General features: G+C 45.0%; 1 protein-coding gene across 1 annotated transcript in view; it reads right to left on the bottom strand.

The window, feature by feature from the left end:
- Positions 1-6,354: 6,354 nt before the first annotated feature.
- LOC142297112 (uncharacterized) overlaps positions 6,355-19,570 on the bottom strand; it is a 189,542-nt gene continuing 176,326 nt past the window's right edge. The window contains exon 8 of the mRNA XM_075341378.1: positions 6,355-8,382. Within this exon, the coding sequence (XP_075197493.1) occupies positions 6,380-8,382 (2,003 nt within the window). The 3' untranslated portion in view covers positions 6,355-6,379. The remainder of the gene's footprint in view (positions 8,383-19,570) is intronic.

The following is a 19,570-nucleotide window of genomic DNA, read 5'->3' as shown; positions in this document are numbered from 1 at the left end:
CTGCCTGGTCTTCCTTCGGATCCAGTGCTAGCAAGAGAATTCATTCAGCATATCTTGTCTCCACAGTTTCCCTCTTCACATTGTGTCGGATATAGAGATATTCAGTTTATGTGCAGGTTTAGGAGGGCTGCGTGCAAACTTCTGGATGTGTCATTGGATTTCTTGTCTGCATGGCATCCTCAGTGCAACAGCCAGGTAGAGCAAGTCAACCAGATTCTTACAAGTTTTCTATGGCATTTCATGAATATATACCCTGACGACTGGGCTAAGCTGTTAATTTGGGCGGCATTCTCTTACAACAATCACATAAGCAATGCCTCCATGAAGTACTCTTTATTCGTTGTCTATGTTTAACAGCTTAACATACCTCTTCTTGTGACAACCACTTATGATATCCCTACAGCCGACGCTCTCACTAGGGATTTCTATAAAATTTGCAACTACACTAAAACCTCTCTTTAGAAATCGTCCGAATGGATGAAGGAACATGCTGACAAGATGCACAGAGATTAGGCTTATTTCCATCCTGCGGACACGGTATGGCTCTCCTCGAAATATATTTATCTCAATATTAAGACTTTATTGGATCCCCAAAACAATTAACGGCATATGGCACATAACCAGAAAAACCATAGAATGTAACCGGCGACAGTTTCTCACCCTTCCGCTGGCTCACCAGGGATTAGAATATCCGTGCCTCAGAGCTTCCAGGGCTACTTACTCCAAACCAGCAGCACCCCGCCTTCGGCGGGCACCCACCGAGAATGGAATAACGCCAGATTTAGGAAGCTGGCTGAGGACCGCAAAGCCTGTAGTCAGGTGACTGGATTGTCTCAAGCTGAATTCCGTTCTTAAGTAGTCCTTGATATCTCCACCGAATCCTTACATTCGATGCTGAAGTCCATGTAGTATTATAATCCAGGTTCTGTTATGGCTTGCCAATCGGATCCGCAGATCCTAGATTGGTATTATGTAGCATGAGTCTACCCGGGCAATGGACAGTCCTCCTTCTTATACCCCTAAGCTCGCCATTCAGACCATTGGGGTCATCATGATTGGTGGATAAGACTGGGCTCTTATTGGCTAGATTTCAAGCCATATACAAAATATCCCTAGTAGTAATGGTTTCTGACAGAGACAAGGGAGAGACAGCTAAGTTACATCACATCTAGCAATACAAATAGTAATACAATGGGAGGTTCGCATAATTGATTTGTCTGGGTATCTGACCTTCACTGGCCAAGGCAATTACATGAGTCAACAATAACTTTAGCACTAGACTCCTATAGCTGGGTTTACACGCTGCAACATCGCAAAGGACATCGCTGTAACGTCACCGGTTTGGTGACGCAATAGCGATCTCCATAAGTCTCTGCTCAGTCTCTGGTGAGCGTTCAACCCGGCAAACCTGGCCAACAACTTACCAGCGATCCGGACCTGCAGAGCGACCTAGCTGGTTGTTGGGGACGTTGATAAGCAGCCTTTTGAAAGGGAAGTTGCTAACAAAGTCGCTGAAAAGGATTCACACACTGAAACTTCATGCTGCACAGCGGGAAACAAAGGACCTAGGAATGGTCCTGAACGACTTGTAGTGATCAGCAACTTCCAGCAACTTCACAGCAGGGGCCAGGTCGCTGATAGGTTTCACACACTGCAACATCGCAAACAACATCGCTATTGCGTCACAAAACCGGTGACGTTACAGCGATGTCGTTTGAGATGTTGCAGTGTGTAAACCCAGCTTAAGAGTCTTGTAGAAACAATGAGGGGTTTATTCCCCATTCATAAACAATCTATCATCATGTCTGGCTGAATTTTAAGAAACTTAACCCATGCTAGGCACTGACTGAGTCCATGCCGTCACAGGTGGCGTTAGAGTTCCTGTCCTCTTTCTCTCTGAAGAGAATATTTTCATATTTATATTCCTAGAGGAGCATTGGATGGCCTATAAGTCTATTTACACCGACCTGGCGCTATGCACAAGGAGAAATGTTACCCCTTAGATCTCGTCAGAGGCCTCTCTTCTCACCAAATCAGACCGCCCGCTTTGCACTAAGGAGGCAAATGCCCTGAAAATGGAGTTTCTTTTTTTGGCTTCTTATAGAAGTCATGTGGCAAGGCTTGAGAAAGGGTCGATATTGACTTTTAGGATTACTAAATCCAATAAGTAGTGCTAAAGTATAAATCCTCCTTCTTTCTGAAGAGGATTATTTGCAAATGTTGAAACGTGACATCACAAAATCTAGATCCGGGGTGCTTTGAGGAGTTCAGAATAGGGAATTTTTCATACCTAGGAGTTTGGAAAGGAACTAGACAGAGAACTATCGACAAAGTGGAGATTTCAGACAAAATTATATATGCACTACTCTGGTCCATAAATTTGACCAGTATAACGCCTGGTACTAATTTTTTAACTTAAGCCATTAGTCAATATGGAAAATCTGCCTTGTGTACTGTTCAGGCACACTGGCTGCAGTGGTTACATGTGCTCTTCGTGGGGAATAGGAACAGCACAAATACATATAATGCGATCATCTGAACGAGCCCTTGGGAATCTAATCATGGAGCCTGTCAGGAGAAATGACACTCATTACTCTAACCCCTGCACTATGACAATGACCCTAAACATACCAGTAAACCCACTAATCAATGGCTGGGGACACATGAAATGAAAGACCTCTGAAAGACTAGGTCAATGCTTTATTCTCAATCCCATAAAGATGCATTGGCTCGATGTAAGATTTCCTGCGCATGATATCGATGGGAAAGAAGGAAACAAAATCCCCCATAGATCAGCAGAGAGGACAAATCTGCACTTATTTATGCAGATTTTAGGCAACATCTTAAATTAATATTTGGAAACCAACAGTAGAAAAAACATAAGTGATGTATAATAAAACATTTTCACGTCCTTCATGTTTTGGACTTGCTCCTAGCTTGGGCGGCTTACATACACTAATGCAGGATACTGAATATATTGCTAATTTCAGGGTTTTTTTTGCTAAATTCCATCACTTTTATCTTTATACACCATTTGAATGAAGATCAAAACTGATACATACATAGTTACATACATGTTTATTTTATCCTTATGTCCACAATTATTGTCCCCAAAGGATCCATGTCACAGATGACACAAAGTAAATGTAATTTAGTTGCTTGGCAGCTTCAGTGTATGCAATAAGAAAAAGTTTAATCTTTACAAAATAACAATGTTGACTTGTAAAAAAAGATAATATTTTTGCTTTAATTTATTTGTAAAACATTTTTTCATATTAAGGCTATGTGCACACGTTTCTTTTTTTTCAGCGCGGAAAAAAACGCACCCTCTGGCAGAGGGGAGAATTGTAAACAATGCTTTTTGAGAAAAAGGCATCGAAAACGCATGCGTTTTTCATGCGTTTTTTTAGGTGCGTTTTTTAAGACTTGTCAGTGTTAATAAAGTTGGTTGAACACAGACCTTTGGGAAAAAAACCCTGTGATGTCATTTCCTTCTCCACATTCTGTTTGGATAAATGGGAGGGCTTGGAATGGAAGGAGCACCATTTGAATTTTGGAAAAGTTGAAATAAACTTCGCGCACCATGTCACATTAGCAGAGCCCCTTGGGTACCTATACGTCAGAAAACCCCCACAAGTGACCCCATTTTGGAATCTGCACCCCTCAAGGATTTTATTCAGGAGTATATTAAGCATTTTGAATCCACAGCTACTTCACCCAAAATGTTGCTGTAGCAACAATATTCTCACTTTTAGGCCCGTTTCACACGTCAGTGAAAAACAGACGTTTTTCACTGGCGTGTAAAACACGCACATGTCCCTCCGTGTGCCGTGAATCACGGCACACATGGGTTGTCTAAGTGCAATCCGGGCTCCGTTCTCCGTGGCCCGTGATTGCACTTAGAGATTAACTCACCTGTGCGCGCTCCCGCTCTCCATGGTGCTGATCGCTCCCGCGGCGCAGCATCCGGCTGGCGCTGACCCCCGCAGCAGCTGCTTCCGGGTCGGCTGTGTTGCACATCATGAATATGCGCGACAATAATGAGCCGGCTCAGAAGCAGCAGGGAGAACGGGCTGCAGAGGACATCGCTGGACGCCGGGTGAGTTAAAATGATTTTTATTTTAAAAGCACGTTTTTTTCTGGCACGTGTTTCACGGACCACACCACTGCGTGGTCCGTGGAACATCAGTGATGCCAGAAAAAAATGGACATGTCTCCGTGCGGCAATCACGCACACGCGGGTACGCCGCACGGAGACACGTGCAGTGAAAAATCACTGACGTGTGAGCAGACCCATTCATTATAATGGGTCTGCGTATGTCAGTGATTCTGGTACGTTTAAAAAAAAGCACAAACGTACCAGAATCACTGACGTGTGAAAGAGGCCTAAGGCTATGTGGCCATGATCCAGCGACACGGCGTCTAGTACACAGTGTCAGCCTTCCTGCAGAGATGTGAGTGTTGTCCACGGGAGAACGCAGCTGCCCATGCCCACGATTTGGGTTCAGGATGCTGTGGACTTTAGCTCTATGCTACCTGCAGAGAACACTCTCGTCTCCGCAGCATAAATTGACATGCTGAGGCTCGGGATGCTGCGCCACCGGTCAGTTTATGCTGCGGAGAAAAGAAGCACAGTGGGCACGGGATCTCCAAAAATCCTTCCACTGTGCTTCTACTGCACAACGCAGCGTTATGGACGCAGGGAAAACACTCTGCGCCCAAACCACTGCAAACCCTGATTGTGGGCACACAACCTAAAAAGCGTCAATGGATGAATGGATGTCAAATATATATAACGTCCCACCCCCGCCTGCATATTCTAAGCTGGCACCTTTAGTACCTTTCATGTGGCACTAAAGGGTGCCTAGCTTAGTATTTATCCAATAAAAAAAAAAAAAAAACAATGAAAAAAATGGCGTGGGGTCCCCCCTATTTTTGATAGCCAGTCAGGGTAAAGCAGACAGCTGTAGCCTGCAAACCACAGCTGGCAGCTTCATCTTGGCTGGTGATCAATTTGGAGGGCTCCCCAGGCTTTTTTTTTTTATTTATAAATAAAGAATTAAAAAAAAAAAAACGTGGGGTCCCCCCAAATTAGATCACCAGCCAAGGTGAAGCTGACAGCTGGGGTCTGGTATTCTCAGGGTGGGAAGAGCCATGGTTATTGGACTCTTCCCAGCCTAAAAATAGCAGGCCGCAGCCGCCCCAGAAGTGGCGCATCCATTAGATGCGCCAATCCTGGCGCTTCGCCCCAACTCATCCCGCGCCCTGGTGCGTTGGCAAACGGGGTAATAAATGGGGTTTATACCAGATGTGTAATGTCACCTGGCATCAAGCCCAGCAATTAGTGATGTCACGGCATCTATTAGATACCCGACATAACTAATTGACAGTAAACAAAAGCAAAAAAATGACAAAAAAATTTTTATTAGAAAAAACACTCCCCAAATTATACCCTTGTTCTCCAATTTAATCAAAAAATTTGAAAAAAATGGGTCCGCAGAAATCCATATGGACGTCCCACGTCGCCTCTGGACCTTCTAGAATATGGGGGCACGTTCAGGGAACGTATCCCCCATTTTCTAGGAGGGCAGACCCTCCATTTGAGGAGAGTGGGTGCCAAAAATCTGCACCCACTCTCCCCGGGTCACAGCTGCAGAGTGCCGAGCAGCCAGCACAGCTCACACTGAACACAGTGCTGGCTGTCAGCTGCTCTGCACATGTGACCGGCCGGCGTCTGCTGTGAAGGAGGAGGGGGCCGCGGGGGATCAGCGCTGCGACCGGACACGTAAGGGGGAATACCGGGGGAATAGAGGGTGACCGGGCAGGGCCTGGGGGGCATTTTTCTGTCGCATGTGTTATTGCACATGCGACAGAAATCATAGGAGCAGGGCGGCCGGTGCGCTACTGTGCGCGCGGCCATGTTGGATTTTTGGGAGGGGGGGGGTCGGGGGTCAGGGCGGGCACTTTGGAGACACCGGGGGCTTTCCTGGACTTTGCCAGGAAGTGAGGTCAACAGGAAACCTCTTGACCTGACTTCCAGGTAAATGCCTGCGTTCTGGCGTGCCGACAAAGGCCGCGGACCGCAACAAAAAAGCAGCTCACTGCGTTGTAGCTGCGTTCTGACCCCACATCATTGATTCAATGGGGGAGAGAACGCAGCCACACCGCACAAAAGAAGTGACATGCTGCTTTTCTTTCCGCACCGATTTTTGGCATCCAAAACGCTGCGTTTAGAAACGCAGCGTGTGCACTGATTTTTCGGCTTTCTCATACACTTTGCTGGGAAAGCTGAACGCATGCAATTTGCCACTGAAACGCTGCGGTTCTAAACGCAGCGTTTCCGCGGTAAAAAACGCAACGTGTGCACACAGCCTAACCATCAAAAGGGCTTCACCTGTGTGTGACTTTTCTGATGAGTATGAAGTTTGTCTTTACTAATAAAGCATTTCCCACATTCAGAGCATGAATACGGCTTCTCTACTGTGTAACTTCTTGGATGTTTAACCTGAAATGATTTGTGTAAAGAAACACTTTCCACACTCTGATCATGAACTTTCTTATGTCTGACAAAACTTGATTCAAATATAAAACATATCCCACATTCACTACATGTAAATCGCTTCTCTTCAGTGTGATTTCTTTGATGATCACTTAGCAGGGCTTCAGTATTAAACCATTTCCCACATTCTGAACATGAATATATCTTTTCTTCTGAGTGCGTTTTCACATGAGAAAGAAAATTTGCTTTATTCAAAAAACATTTTCCACATTCGGAACATGAATATGTATCTCCTGTGTGAATTCTCTCATGCGCAGTCAGACTTGATTTATATTTAAAAACTTTATGACAATTTGAACATGAATACGGCTTCTCTCCAGTGTGAATTTTCTCATGTGTAACGAGATGACATTTTAGAATAAAACCTTTCCCACATTCTGAACAGGAATACGGCTTCTCCCCTATGTGAATTTTCTCATGTGTAACAAGATGAGATTTTACTATAAAACATTTCCCACATTCTGAACATGAATACGGCTTCTCTTGTGTATGAATTCGCTCATGCCGCACAAGACGACATTTTACAGAAAAACATTTCCCACATTCTGAACATGAATACGGCCTCTCTCCTGTGTGAATTTTCTCATGTGTAACAAGATGACATTTTACAGAAAAACATTTCCCACATTCGGAACATGAATATGGCTTCTCTCCTGTATGAATTTGCTCATGTCGCACAAGACGACATTTTGCAATAAAACATTTACCACATTCTGAACATGAATACGGCTTCTCTCCTGTGTGATATCTTTTATGCTGAATAAGATTTTTTTTTTCTTTAAAACATTTCCCACATTCTGAACATAAATATGGCTTTTCTACTGTGTGAACATTCTCATGTTTAATAAGCTTTGATTTATCTGTAAAACTTTTCTGACATACTGAACATGAATACGGCTTCTCTCCTGTATGAATTCGCTCATGTTGCACAAGACGACATTTTGCAATAAAACATTTTCCACATTCTGAACATGAATATGGCTTCTCTCCTGTGTGATGTCTTTTATGCTGAATAAGATTTGATTTTTCTTTAAAACATTTCCCACATTCTGAACATGAATATGGCTTCTCTCCTGTGTGAACTTTCTCATGTTTAATAAGCCTTGATTTATCTGTAAAACGTTTCTGACATACTGCACATGAATGCAGCTTCTCTCCTGTGTGAATTCTCTGATGTCTAACAAGACATGATTTTATAGCAAAACATTTCCCACATTCTGAACATAAATACGGCTTCTCTTTGTGAATTTTCTCATGTTTAGAATGATCTGATTTATCTATAAAACCTTTTCCACATTCTGAACATGAAAAGAGCCTTTCTCCTGTATGAATTCTCTGATGTCTAATAAGAAGAACTTCAAGTGAAAAACATTTCTCACATTGTGAACATGAATACGGCTTCTCTTCTGTATGAATTCTCACATGTCTAATAAGATGATATTTGTTTGAAAAATGTTTCCCACATTCTGAACATGAAAACGGCTTCTCTCCTGTGTGAACTCTTTGATGTCTAATTAGAGGATATTTGTTTGAAAAATGTTTCCCACATTCTGAACATGAAAACGGCTTCTCTCCTGTGTGAATTCTTTGATGTCTAATTAGATGATGTTTGATTGAAAAATATTTCTTACATTCTGAACATGAATACGGTTTCTCTCCTGTGTGAATTCTTTGATGTCTAATTAGATGACGTTTGGTTGAAAAATATTTTTTACATTCTGAACATGAATACGGCTTCTCTCCTGTGTGAATTCTTAGATGTGTAACAAGATGTGATTTTACTTTAAAACATTTCCCGCATTCTGAACATGAGTACGGCTCCTCTCTTGTGTGATTTGTCTTGCATGTAAGAGGATCTTCTCGATGTACATTAATGGTAATGAGGTTTCCTCCTGAGGACTGACACAGGTTACCTTCTTCTTTTACATTACAGTCTAGCGATAACATCACATTTCCTTTATGATCACTTGCATTTTCTGTTAGAGATAAAAATAGATTTCATTATTTATATATTTTTTTTTTAAATCACAGCTTAGAAAAATTTAAAAACATTTCTATTAATACATCAAGATACCCACGGTATGAAAGAGTAACAGTATTTAAACTTATCAGTACATGTCACACAGACAAACATACGAGTAAGTTATAACATTAAATGTTTTAATTTCATTATCATTTAAAATCTCATGGTTGATTCAATAGAACATCACTACATATATAAAAAATATATATAGTAAATAAATTAATCATACAAAAATATCAAAGAATAACATAAAAAAAAAAAAAATTGCTGACATAAAAAACAGAGAATACACCATTTATTACTGCCCTTGATCAACAAGCACTAGCTAGGCCTGCAAAAAAATGTCAGTATATTAGAGCTAGTGCTTCAACTTCACCAAAACTAAATAAAGTGTCACACCAAGAATCATTTTTTTCTGGGCGTGTCCGAGAGTGGTAAAGGAGGCATTGGTTATATATGACCCCGCCCCCCACTTTCTTGAATGTGCCATGGCTCTGGTAGATTGCCGGTTCCGTCAAAGAACTAATAACACCAAGTCTTTTTGGGAGAGTGCAGAGGTACCTGTTTCACCTCTGGAAGCCTCATTCGAGTCCATACAGCTCGGTGAGACGTCCCAGGTGTGGAGAAAGTTCCCTACTCCTAAAAGGGAATGTGTATGTTTTTTTCTGCGGTAAAAAGGGGCATTTTATTAGTGCTTGTCCCCTGGTGCTCAAAGAGAGGTCGAGCCTCAGAAAACTGTAAGGGCCCACATGGATTGGGGGATTCCAATCTACGTATCTCCTCCACCATGGTAACCCAGTGTCTATTACCTGCTGCTGGGGGTGGTTCCTCTTCTATTCTGACCACCCACGCTCCCGCGGCCTTGAAGAGGGCTAAGGAGGCAAGGGCGCATACACCATCCTCGGCAACAGCTTTGGATAAGTAGGAAACAGGAGGAGACATCTTCAATAAGATGACAATGACACCGGAGATAGCGCTATGAGCTGTGGTTTACAGATACCGCCCAGACTTGTGAACGACTTGACCAATTTAATTACCTTTTGAGTCTAACTTGTTGAGGGAATGAGGTTGGTTCCCAAAACAACTGACCTTGATGTCTCAAAACTCCAATGCAAAGACTTTTGACTTATATAAGTTGTCTTGGGAGACGCACTGACATCATCCCCTGCATACTGCCTAAGGATTTATATCTAGTGTGTGATCACCAGGCCTACAAATGGCTTCTCCAGGTACAGAAGGAACTGGAAACTTTGCACACCTTACGCCGGATACCTTTGTATTTCCTCATGGTGACCTATATACTGTACAAATGCTTTCCTCAAACATTCCCTATATAAATGAGATGCAGCCAACCGCTCCTGCCATTTGGTTTATTGATACAGGTGGGTGGCTGATGGGAATTCTGCAAGACATTCTACAGATGGGAATGTTGGTACTACTACTACTGTATGTAGCTACTAGAACTGGTATATTTGTTATGACTACACTATGTAAAGAAACATAGAAAAAAAAAACAAAGAGAAATTGTATGAAAAATACCCTAACTATAAATAAATAAATTGCAAGTGCTTAATAACAGAGTACTTAGTATATACATTTTTGCAAAAAGGTAAGAAGCCGTCCCACCTCGTCACGGTGTACCCATCTGGGACGGTCCCTAACCAGCTAAAGTTAAAAACATATTCTGTACCTGACTTGTGTCATATCAAAACTCTAATGTGAATGGTAACAAGTGGTCAGCTGGGTCCCAGATTAAATACACAGCACAGTGGGAATCAAATTGATTGCCCAGTCTCAGTATAAGGAGGGCTGCACCCCCATCTTGAACTAAAGCAAGAAAACAGACAAAAAACACAAAAAGGTGTTTTTTTTGTTTTTTTTCTAGTCTTGAGGCTGCCATTCACATGCTTGTAATTTGTTACAGCTCAGTTTCTTTTGGTGTTTTATGTAAAGAGACATGTAAGGTCCGGCATCACAGACTGACAGTTACCACATCTGTAAAATATCATAGTGCTCCTCTAGTAAATTTATATGAGGAGATTTTCAAACAAGATGTCTATCAGCGAAAGGGATTCAACCCCTCCAGGCTATCACAGCATGAAGTATTAGTTGGCGGATAAATTGTCTGTTAATACTGTGTTTCCTGGAAAATAAGACCTACCCCGAAAATAAACCCTAGCATGATTTTACAGGATTTTTGGAGTATGCTCGAAATATAAGCCCCACTCCAAAAAATAAGCCCTAATTACAGTCAGGAACAGCCTTAGGCCTGAAACACACATCCGTTAAACATGTGCGTGTTTGTCCCGTTTCCGTATGTACCAAAGACACGGACAAACATGCACCAATGTTAATCTATCATTGAAGTCACACGTGCGTGATTCCATAAGGTCCGTGTGTCCGTAATCCGTATGTGTTTCCGTTTTGCACGGAAGCATGTCCGTTTTCAGCACGGAGCACGCACAAACGGACCCCATGAAAGTCAATGGGTATGTGCGCACAATAACGTGACACGGATGCATCTCTGTATGCTCCGTGTACGTTTGGTGCTTTTTTGTAGCGATGTCGGTCATTCTTACTTTTTCTGTCTATGTCGGTCAATCTCCCTCAGTCCGTCGGTCGGTCTCTGTCTGTCTGTCCCTCTCTCACAGTCGGTCAGTCAGTCTCCCCCCCCCTCTCATACTCACCGTTCCCCGCCCGGAATTGCCACATACAATAGATGCGACAGTTCTGGGACTCTACCCGACTCTTCCCGATTTGCCCTGGTGCGTTGTCAATCGGGGTAATAAGGAGTTATTGGCAGCCCATAGCTGCCAATAAGTCCTAGATTAATCATTGCAGGCGTCTATGAGACACCCCCAATGATTAATCTGTAAGCTACAGTAAATAAACACACAGAGTGAAAAAATCTTTTATTTGAAATAATAAACACTACAAAAAACCCGCGTTCACCAATTTATTATGCCCCAAATACCCATCCATGTCCGGCGTAATCCACGGAGGTCCCGCGGCGCTTCCAGCTCTGCTACATGAAGGTGACAAGAGCTGCAGAAGAACACCGCCGCTCCTGTCAGCTCCACGCAGCAACTGAGGTGAGCCACGCGATCAGCTGTGCTGTCACTGAGGTTACTCGTGGCCACAGCTGGATCCTCCAACTGTGACAGCAAGTCGCCCGAGTGACAGCAATGAAGTCACAGGCGAGTTGCGGTCTCGGCTGGAGGATCCAGCTAGCCGCGGGTAACTTGAGTGACGGCAGCGCTAATCGCGCTGCTCACTTCTGTCACTCAGGGGATTAGCGGTCACCAGTGAGTCTTTCACGGGTGACCGCTAATCAGGACACGACACAGACAGAGCCGCGGTATGACAATGAAATCGGGTGAAGTTCACCCGAGTTCATTCTCAGCGCACGTTGCTGTCTGCTGTCAGCCGACATGTAGCAACTACATTTTACATCACACACGGTCATTTCACACACAAACGTCAGTTAAGTTTCACACGCACACACGGACATTCCACATACACACACGGCTAGCATACGCAGTTCACACAGATGCCACACGGACCATAAAAACGGACACAAAAATGGGACACGGACCCGATAAACTGACATAACACACGTGCATGTTTTTTCACGGATGTGTGTTTCAGGCCTTAGTGGGAGTCAAACTACGCAATCTTGGCGACCACAAGCAACACTACCATCAACACCAGGAGGCAGCGGTCATGGAACATTACGTAGGCCCAGCCAGGAGTGGCTCATTCCCTCAGGGATTGTTCCACTGCCTTCAGCCAGCAGCAGCCCATACAAATCGCTCCAATGATGGAATATTGGATGAGGCATATGGATGCCAGGCATATTTTATCATTTGTTCAGCAAGAAAATACTCTGGGATCAAAACTTCTCCAAGGAGCAAACCCTCAGCATCCAGGCCTTCTTGACAGGAAGATTCTTTATGACCTTCACCCTGGTGAATGTTTGCAGAAGGTATTGGGAAGGGGTCAAAGCAGCAGAACCAGAATCGCCTTTTCTACACTTTATAGGTAGCTGTCCTATCCAGAGGAAAGAAGGATCAATGTCCCCATGCTGACCTCTGATGCACCCAGGGAAAGTGGCATCTGAACAGCTTCTGAACAAGCAAGAGGTTGATGACCATCAGGATTCTGAGGACAGACTTTAGCACCTTCTCTCGTCATTCTATTTGTGTAACTCATACAGCCTCACCCATTATCTGGACACGACGCAAAAATTGTAGGGGATACGGTATTAAAGGGCATATGTTTTAGAATCAGAATGTTATAGTTGGAAGAGAGCTCTTGGGTCATCGTCTCCGATCCCCTGATCAATGCAGGATTCACTCAATTCAGGAATCATCTCAGACAGATGTCTGTCCAGCCGCTGTTTGAAGACTTCCATTAAGGAGAACTCCCCACCTCTCGTAGCCGCCTGCTTCACTCATTGATCACCCTCATAATCAAATGTTTTTATAATATTTAATCTGTATCTTCTCCCTTTCAGTTTAATTCCACGGCTTCTAGTCTTTCCATGTGCAAATGAGAACAGGGCTGATCCCTATACAGTGTGACAGCCCTTCAGATATTTGTAGGCAGCTAATAATCCTCCTCTTAGCCTTCTTTTTTGCATGCTAAACATTCCCAGGTCTTTTAACCGTTCCTCATAGGACATAGTTGCAGTCCACTCAATATCCTGGCAGATCTTCTCTGAACTACCGTATTTTTCGCTTTATAAGACGCACTTTTGTTGCCCCAAATTTTGGGGGAAAGTAGGGGGTGCGTCTTATACTGTGTGTAAGGGGCTGTAGGGTCCTTTTTACTGTGTGCTGGGGTGGATTTCGGGTCAGAATCCTGTGCATAGTGGGTTTTGTGGTCCACCATACTGTGTATAGGGGGATAGTGGGGTCCATCATATTGTGTATGGGGATGTTGGATATATCAAACTGTGTAGAGTGCTGTGGGGTCCAACATTCTGTGTGCATGGGACTGACGATCCATTATACTGTGTGGGAGGCATAATACAATGTATAGGGGAGATGTGGGAGATATACTGTATGTAGGAACCTGTGGGGCATCATTCTGTGACTAGGGAGCTGTGGGGACATCATACTGTATATAGAGCAGCTGTCAGGACATCATACTGCAGGGATGCAAAACATTTTTTTCAGTCCAATGGCCACATTGCCATAGTGAACGAATCCTAAGGGACGCAAACATTTTAAAGTGATACTTACATGTAAACATCACCAGAACCATCATTAGTACATCACCAGTAGCAAGTTTTGAGTATTTCAGGAGGATTTGGAAATTTTCCGCTTTGGTGAGTTTTGAAGCAGAAACTCACCAAATCCTCCTCATAATCTAAAATCTCTACATTTTGAAAATGTATCAATTATAACATAGCTATGAAGTAGGTTATGGATTGCAACAAGATCTCTGCACAGGTATGCGGCACCGGTACCACCGCCAGTACATGAAAGCAACGATAGACCTACCGTCAGTACATGAAAGCAGTGCCAGAACCACGGACAGTACATAAATATCTCCCCTGCTGCACCTCACTGTGCTTCCTGCACAAAATATCACCCCACACTGCCCCTCTCCACAACGTATAATGTGCAGGTCTGTCACTGTAAGAATCTGTGGGGACACAGTATACAGGGGACATCATATAAAACTGGCTATAATCCAAGTGTTGCTACATCTCAGATGATATTTAATGTTCCCAAGTCCTCACAAATGTTTGACAGTTCAGTTAGATAGCTTTCTGGGTAGCTAAACGTTCATCACACAGTATAATACTGCCCTTTCCTTGTACTGAGCGCCAGAAGACGGAAGCTGAAAAGTGTAAGCAATCTCTACTGTACTCCTGGCACTTACAAGGCTTCAGGGATGCGGGATATAGAGTAAGAGGAACGAAGCTATTAAATGTTATATATTTAATCCAACAATTAGGCAGTGATTCTAAAAATATACAAAAAAAGTTACAAAGGGGACAAGACACATAAAAATGAAAAACAAACGAAAGTTACTAGACGTGTGGTCATAGGAATGGCAGAGATCTTGTGAGGAGGGGCACTTCATTTGGAAAATGGTACAGTACTTACAGCACGGTGAATCTCCCAGAACTGAACCCTGGCTCCGGGTCATGATCCCCTATTAGTAGGTACGAGCTGCTCCCACCTACCTCCCCAGCAGAACTTCAATGGAGGGAGGTAAATGAGAAGGCTCAGGTACCAAAAATGATGACGTTCCTGATATTAAGGATATCCCCATGGAGGTCCCAGGAGGAAGATATTAACACCATATTTCCCAACAGGAACACAGGTGATTGTAGACATGTGTGTGACATGTAGTGGTACGGCTCCATGACATCTGGTAATGCCGACCACAGAAAACAAGAAGAAAGAACGGAGGTTTCCACTAACCTGGTGATACAGACAGCCGGCGCTCCTCCACCACAACATCCGAGTACAGACCCCGGTGTCCTTCTACATACTCCCACTGCTCCAGGGAGAAGAAGACAGCGACATCCTGACACCGGAGAGGAACCTGACAACCAACGAGACCAACATCACCCAGAATCCTCCAGTGTACACTGTATAATCTCCCAGCAGTCTCCTCTCCTCACCCAGAATCCTCCAGTGTACACTGTATAATCTCCCAGCAGTCTCCTCTCATCCCCCAGAATCCTCCAGTGTACACTGTATAATCTCCCAGCAGTCTCCTCTCCTCCCCCAGAATCCTCCAGTGTACACTGTATAATCTCCCAGCAGTCTCCTCTCATCCCCCAGAATCCTCCAGTGTACACTGTATAATCTCCCAGCAATCTCCTCTCATCCCCCAGAATCCTCCAGTGTACACTGTATAATCTCCCAGCAGTCTCCTCTCATCCCCCAGAATCCTCCAGTGTACACTGTATAATCTCCCAGCAATCTCCTCTCATCACCCAGAATCCTACAGTGTACACTGTATAATCTCCCAGCAGTCACCTCTCATCCCCCAGAATCCTACAGTGTACACTGTATAATCCCCCAGCAGTCTCCTCTCATCCCCCAGAATCCTCCAGTGTACACTGTATAATCTCCCAGCAGTCTCCTCTCATCCCCCAGAATCCTCCGGTGTACACTGTATAATTTCCCAGCAGTCACCTCTCATCACCCAGAATCCTCCAGTGTACACTGTATAATCTCCCAGCAGTCTCCTCTCATCCCCCAGAATCCTCTGGTGTACACTGTATAATCTCCCAGCAGTCTCCTCTCATCCCCCAGAATCCTCCAGTGTACACTGTATAATCTCCCAGCAGTCACCTCTCATCCCCCAGAATCCTCCAGTGTACACTGTATAATCTCCCAGCAGTCTCCTCTCATCCCCCAGAATCCTCCAGTGTACACTGTATAATCTCTCAGCAGTCTCCTCTCATCCCCCAGAATCCTCCAGTGTACACGGTATAATCTCCCAGCAGTCTCCTCTCATCCCCCAGAATCCCCTGGTGTACACTGTATAATCTCCCAGCAGTCTCCTCTCCTCACCCAGAATCCTCCAGTGTACACTGTATAATCCCCCAGCAGTCTCCTCTCATCCCCCAGAATCCTCTGGTGTACACTGTATAATCTCCCAGCAGTCCCCTCTCATCCCCCAGAATCCTCCAGTGTACACTGTATAATCCCCCAGCAGTCTCCTCTCCTCACCCAGAATCCTCCAGTGTACACTGTATAATCTCCCAGCAGTCTCCTCTCATCCCCCAGAATCCTCCAGTGTACACTGTATAATCTCCCAGCAGTCACCTCTCATCCCCCAGAATCCTCTGGTGTACACTGTATAATCTCCCAGCAGTCTCCTCTCCTCATCCCCCAGAATCCTCCAGTGTACACTGTATAATCTCCCAGCAGTCTCCTCTCATCCCCCAGAATCCTCCAGTGTACACTGTATAATCTCCCAGCAGTCTCCTCTCATCCCCCAGAATCCTCCGGTGTACACTGTATAATCTCCCAGCAGTCTCCTCTCATCCCCCAGAATCCTCCAGTGTACACTGTATAATCTCCCAGCAGTCTCCTCTCATCCCCCAGAATCCTCCGGTGTACACTGTATAATCTCCCAGCAGTCTCCTCTCATCACCCAGAATCCTCCAGTGTACACTGTATAATCTCCCAGCAGTCTCCTCTCATCCCCCAGAATCCTCCAGTGTACACTGTATAATCCCCCAGCAGTCTCCTCTCATCCCCCAGAATCCTCCGGTGTACACTGTATAATCTCCCAGCAGTCTCCTCTCCTCATCCCCCAGAATCCTCCGGTGTACACTGTATAATCTCCCAGCAGTCACCTCTCATGCCCCAGAATCCTCCGGTGTACACTGTATAATCTCCCAGCAGTCTCCTCTCATCCCCCAGAATCCTCCAGTATACACTGTATAATCTCCCAGCAGTCTCATCTCATCCCCCAGAATCCTCTGGTGTACACTGTATAATCTCCCAGCAGTCACCTCTCCGGTCAGCAGCTCGGTGATCTTGTTGGTGAGGTGGAGGATCTTCTCAGGTGTCGGGGAGTGCGGGGCTTCTGTGTTGCGGCTCTGGATCTCGCTCCGTCCTCCAGACAGATGGGGGGTCACACACTCCCCAGACGTCGTCTTCACCACCATTTGCTCCTGTATACAGTGAGAGACGGTGATCACCACATAGATTCTAATAATCCTCCATCTTTTCAGTCATTCCTGTTATAGTAATAGAGATAAGTGTGATCTCTCGGGAGATTCTCACCTTTCCCTTTAACAAGTCGATCATCTCTAGGGTGAGGAGCCATATCCGTGCAGCCATGTTGCTTTTGTCCTCGTCTACCCTTGTGGGGTCATTTTTCCTCCTGACGTCCTGGTCCTGATCCTTCTGCCCCTCCATGTATTCCCACTCTTCCATGGAGAAATAGACAGCGACATCCTGACACCTGATAGGAACCTGAGAGACATATACCGACATTACCCAGAATCCTCCACTGTACACTGTAGAATTTCCCAGCATTCCCTGCACTCACCTCTCCGGTCAGCAGCTCCGTCATCAATCTGGTGAGGTCTAGGATCTTCTTCTCAGGCATCGGGGGGTGCGGGGCGTCTGTGATGGGGCGCTCATTACTGCTCCGTCCTCCGGATACGTGGAGATGAATGATGGCAGCCGCACAGTCACCTGTCGTCTTCTCCACTATTGTGTAATCCTGTGTAAGGAGAGATGCTGGTGAGTATTAGGCCTCCTTCACACCTGCCTGTCTCCAGTGTGTGGAGGCCATTGTCACACCTGCCTGTCTCCAGTGTGTGGAGGCCATTGTCACACCTGCCTGTCTCCAGTGTGTGGAGGCCATTGTCACACCTGCCTGTCTCCAGTGTGTGGAGGCCATTGTCACACCTGCCTGTATCCAGTGTGTGGAGGCCATTGTCACACCTGCCTGTCTCCAGTGCGTGGAGGCCATTGTCACACCTTCCTGTCTCCAGTGTGTGGAGGCCATTGTCACACCTGCCTGTCTCCAGTGTGTGGAGGCCATTGTCACACCTGCCTGTATCCAGTGTGTGGAGGCCATTGTCACACCTGCCTGTCTCCAGTGTGTGGAGGCCATTGTCACACCTGCCTGTCTCCAAGTGTGTGGAGGCCATTGTCACACCTGCCTGTCTCCAGTGTGTGGAGGCCATTGTCACACCTGCCTGCCTCCAGAGTGTGGAGGCCATTGTCACACCTGCCTGTCTCCAGAGTGTGGAGGCCATTGTCACACCTGCCTGTCTCCAGTGTGTGGAGGCCATTGTCACACCTGCCTGTCTCCAGTGTGTGGAGGCCATTGTCACACCTGCCTGTCTCCAGACTGTGGAGGCCATTGTCACACCTGCCTGTCTCCAGAGTGTGGAGGCCATTGTCACACCTGCCTGTCTCCATTGTGTGGAGGCCATTGTCACACCTGCCTGTCTCTAGTGTGTGGAGGCCATTGTCACACCTGCCTGTCTCCAGTGTGTGGAGGCCATTGTCACACCTGCCTGTCTCCAGACTGTGGAGGCCATTGTCACACCTGCCTGTCTCCAGTGTGTGGAGGCCATTGTCACACCTGCCTGTCTCCAGTGTGTGGAGGCCATTGTCACACCTACCGATGACATGGTCACACATATACTAAGTAAAGTCAATAGAGATCTTCACACACACACACACACACACACACACACACACACACACACACACACACACACACAGACGTTTACCCCTCCACTTAGCAGATAATATAGAATATACAGGAGTTTACCTCTCCACTCAGCAAATATAGAATATACAGGAGTTTACCTCTCCACTCAGCAGATAATATAGAATATACAGGAGTTTACCCTCCACTCAGCAGATAATATAAAATATACAGGAGTTTACCTCTCCACTCAGCAGATAATATAGAATATACAGGAGTTTACCCTCCACTCAGCAAATAATATAGAATATATAGGAGTTTACCCCTCCACTCAGCAGATAATATAGAATATACAGGAGTTTACCCTCCCCTCAGCAGATAATATAGAATATACAGGAGTTTACCCTCCACTCAGCAGATAATATAGAATATACAGGAGTTTACCCTCCACTCAGCAGATAATATAGAATATACAGGAGTTTACCTCTCCACTCAGCAGATAATATAGAATATACAGGAGTTTACCCTCCACTCAGCAGATAATATAGAATATACAGGAGTTTACCTCTCCGCTCAGCAGATAATATAGAATATACAGGAGTTTACCCTCCACTCAGCAGATAATATAGAATATACAGGAGTTTACCCTCCACTCAGCAGATAATATAGAATATACAGGAGTTTACCCTCCACTCAGCAGATAATATAAAATATACAGGAGTTTACCTCTCCACTCAGCAGATAATATAGAATATACAGGAGTTTACCCTCCACTCAGCAGATAATATAGAATATACAGGAGTTTACCCTCCACTCAGCAGATAATATAGAAT

This window comes from Anomaloglossus baeobatrachus, chromosome 3 (assembly GCF_048569485.1).
Source record: "Anomaloglossus baeobatrachus isolate aAnoBae1 chromosome 3, aAnoBae1.hap1, whole genome shotgun sequence".
NCBI lineage: Eukaryota > Metazoa > Chordata > Amphibia > Anura > Aromobatidae > Anomaloglossus > Anomaloglossus baeobatrachus.
The sequence above is the reverse complement of the archived record's forward strand: the minus strand, read 5'-3'. Positions and strand labels throughout refer to the sequence as shown.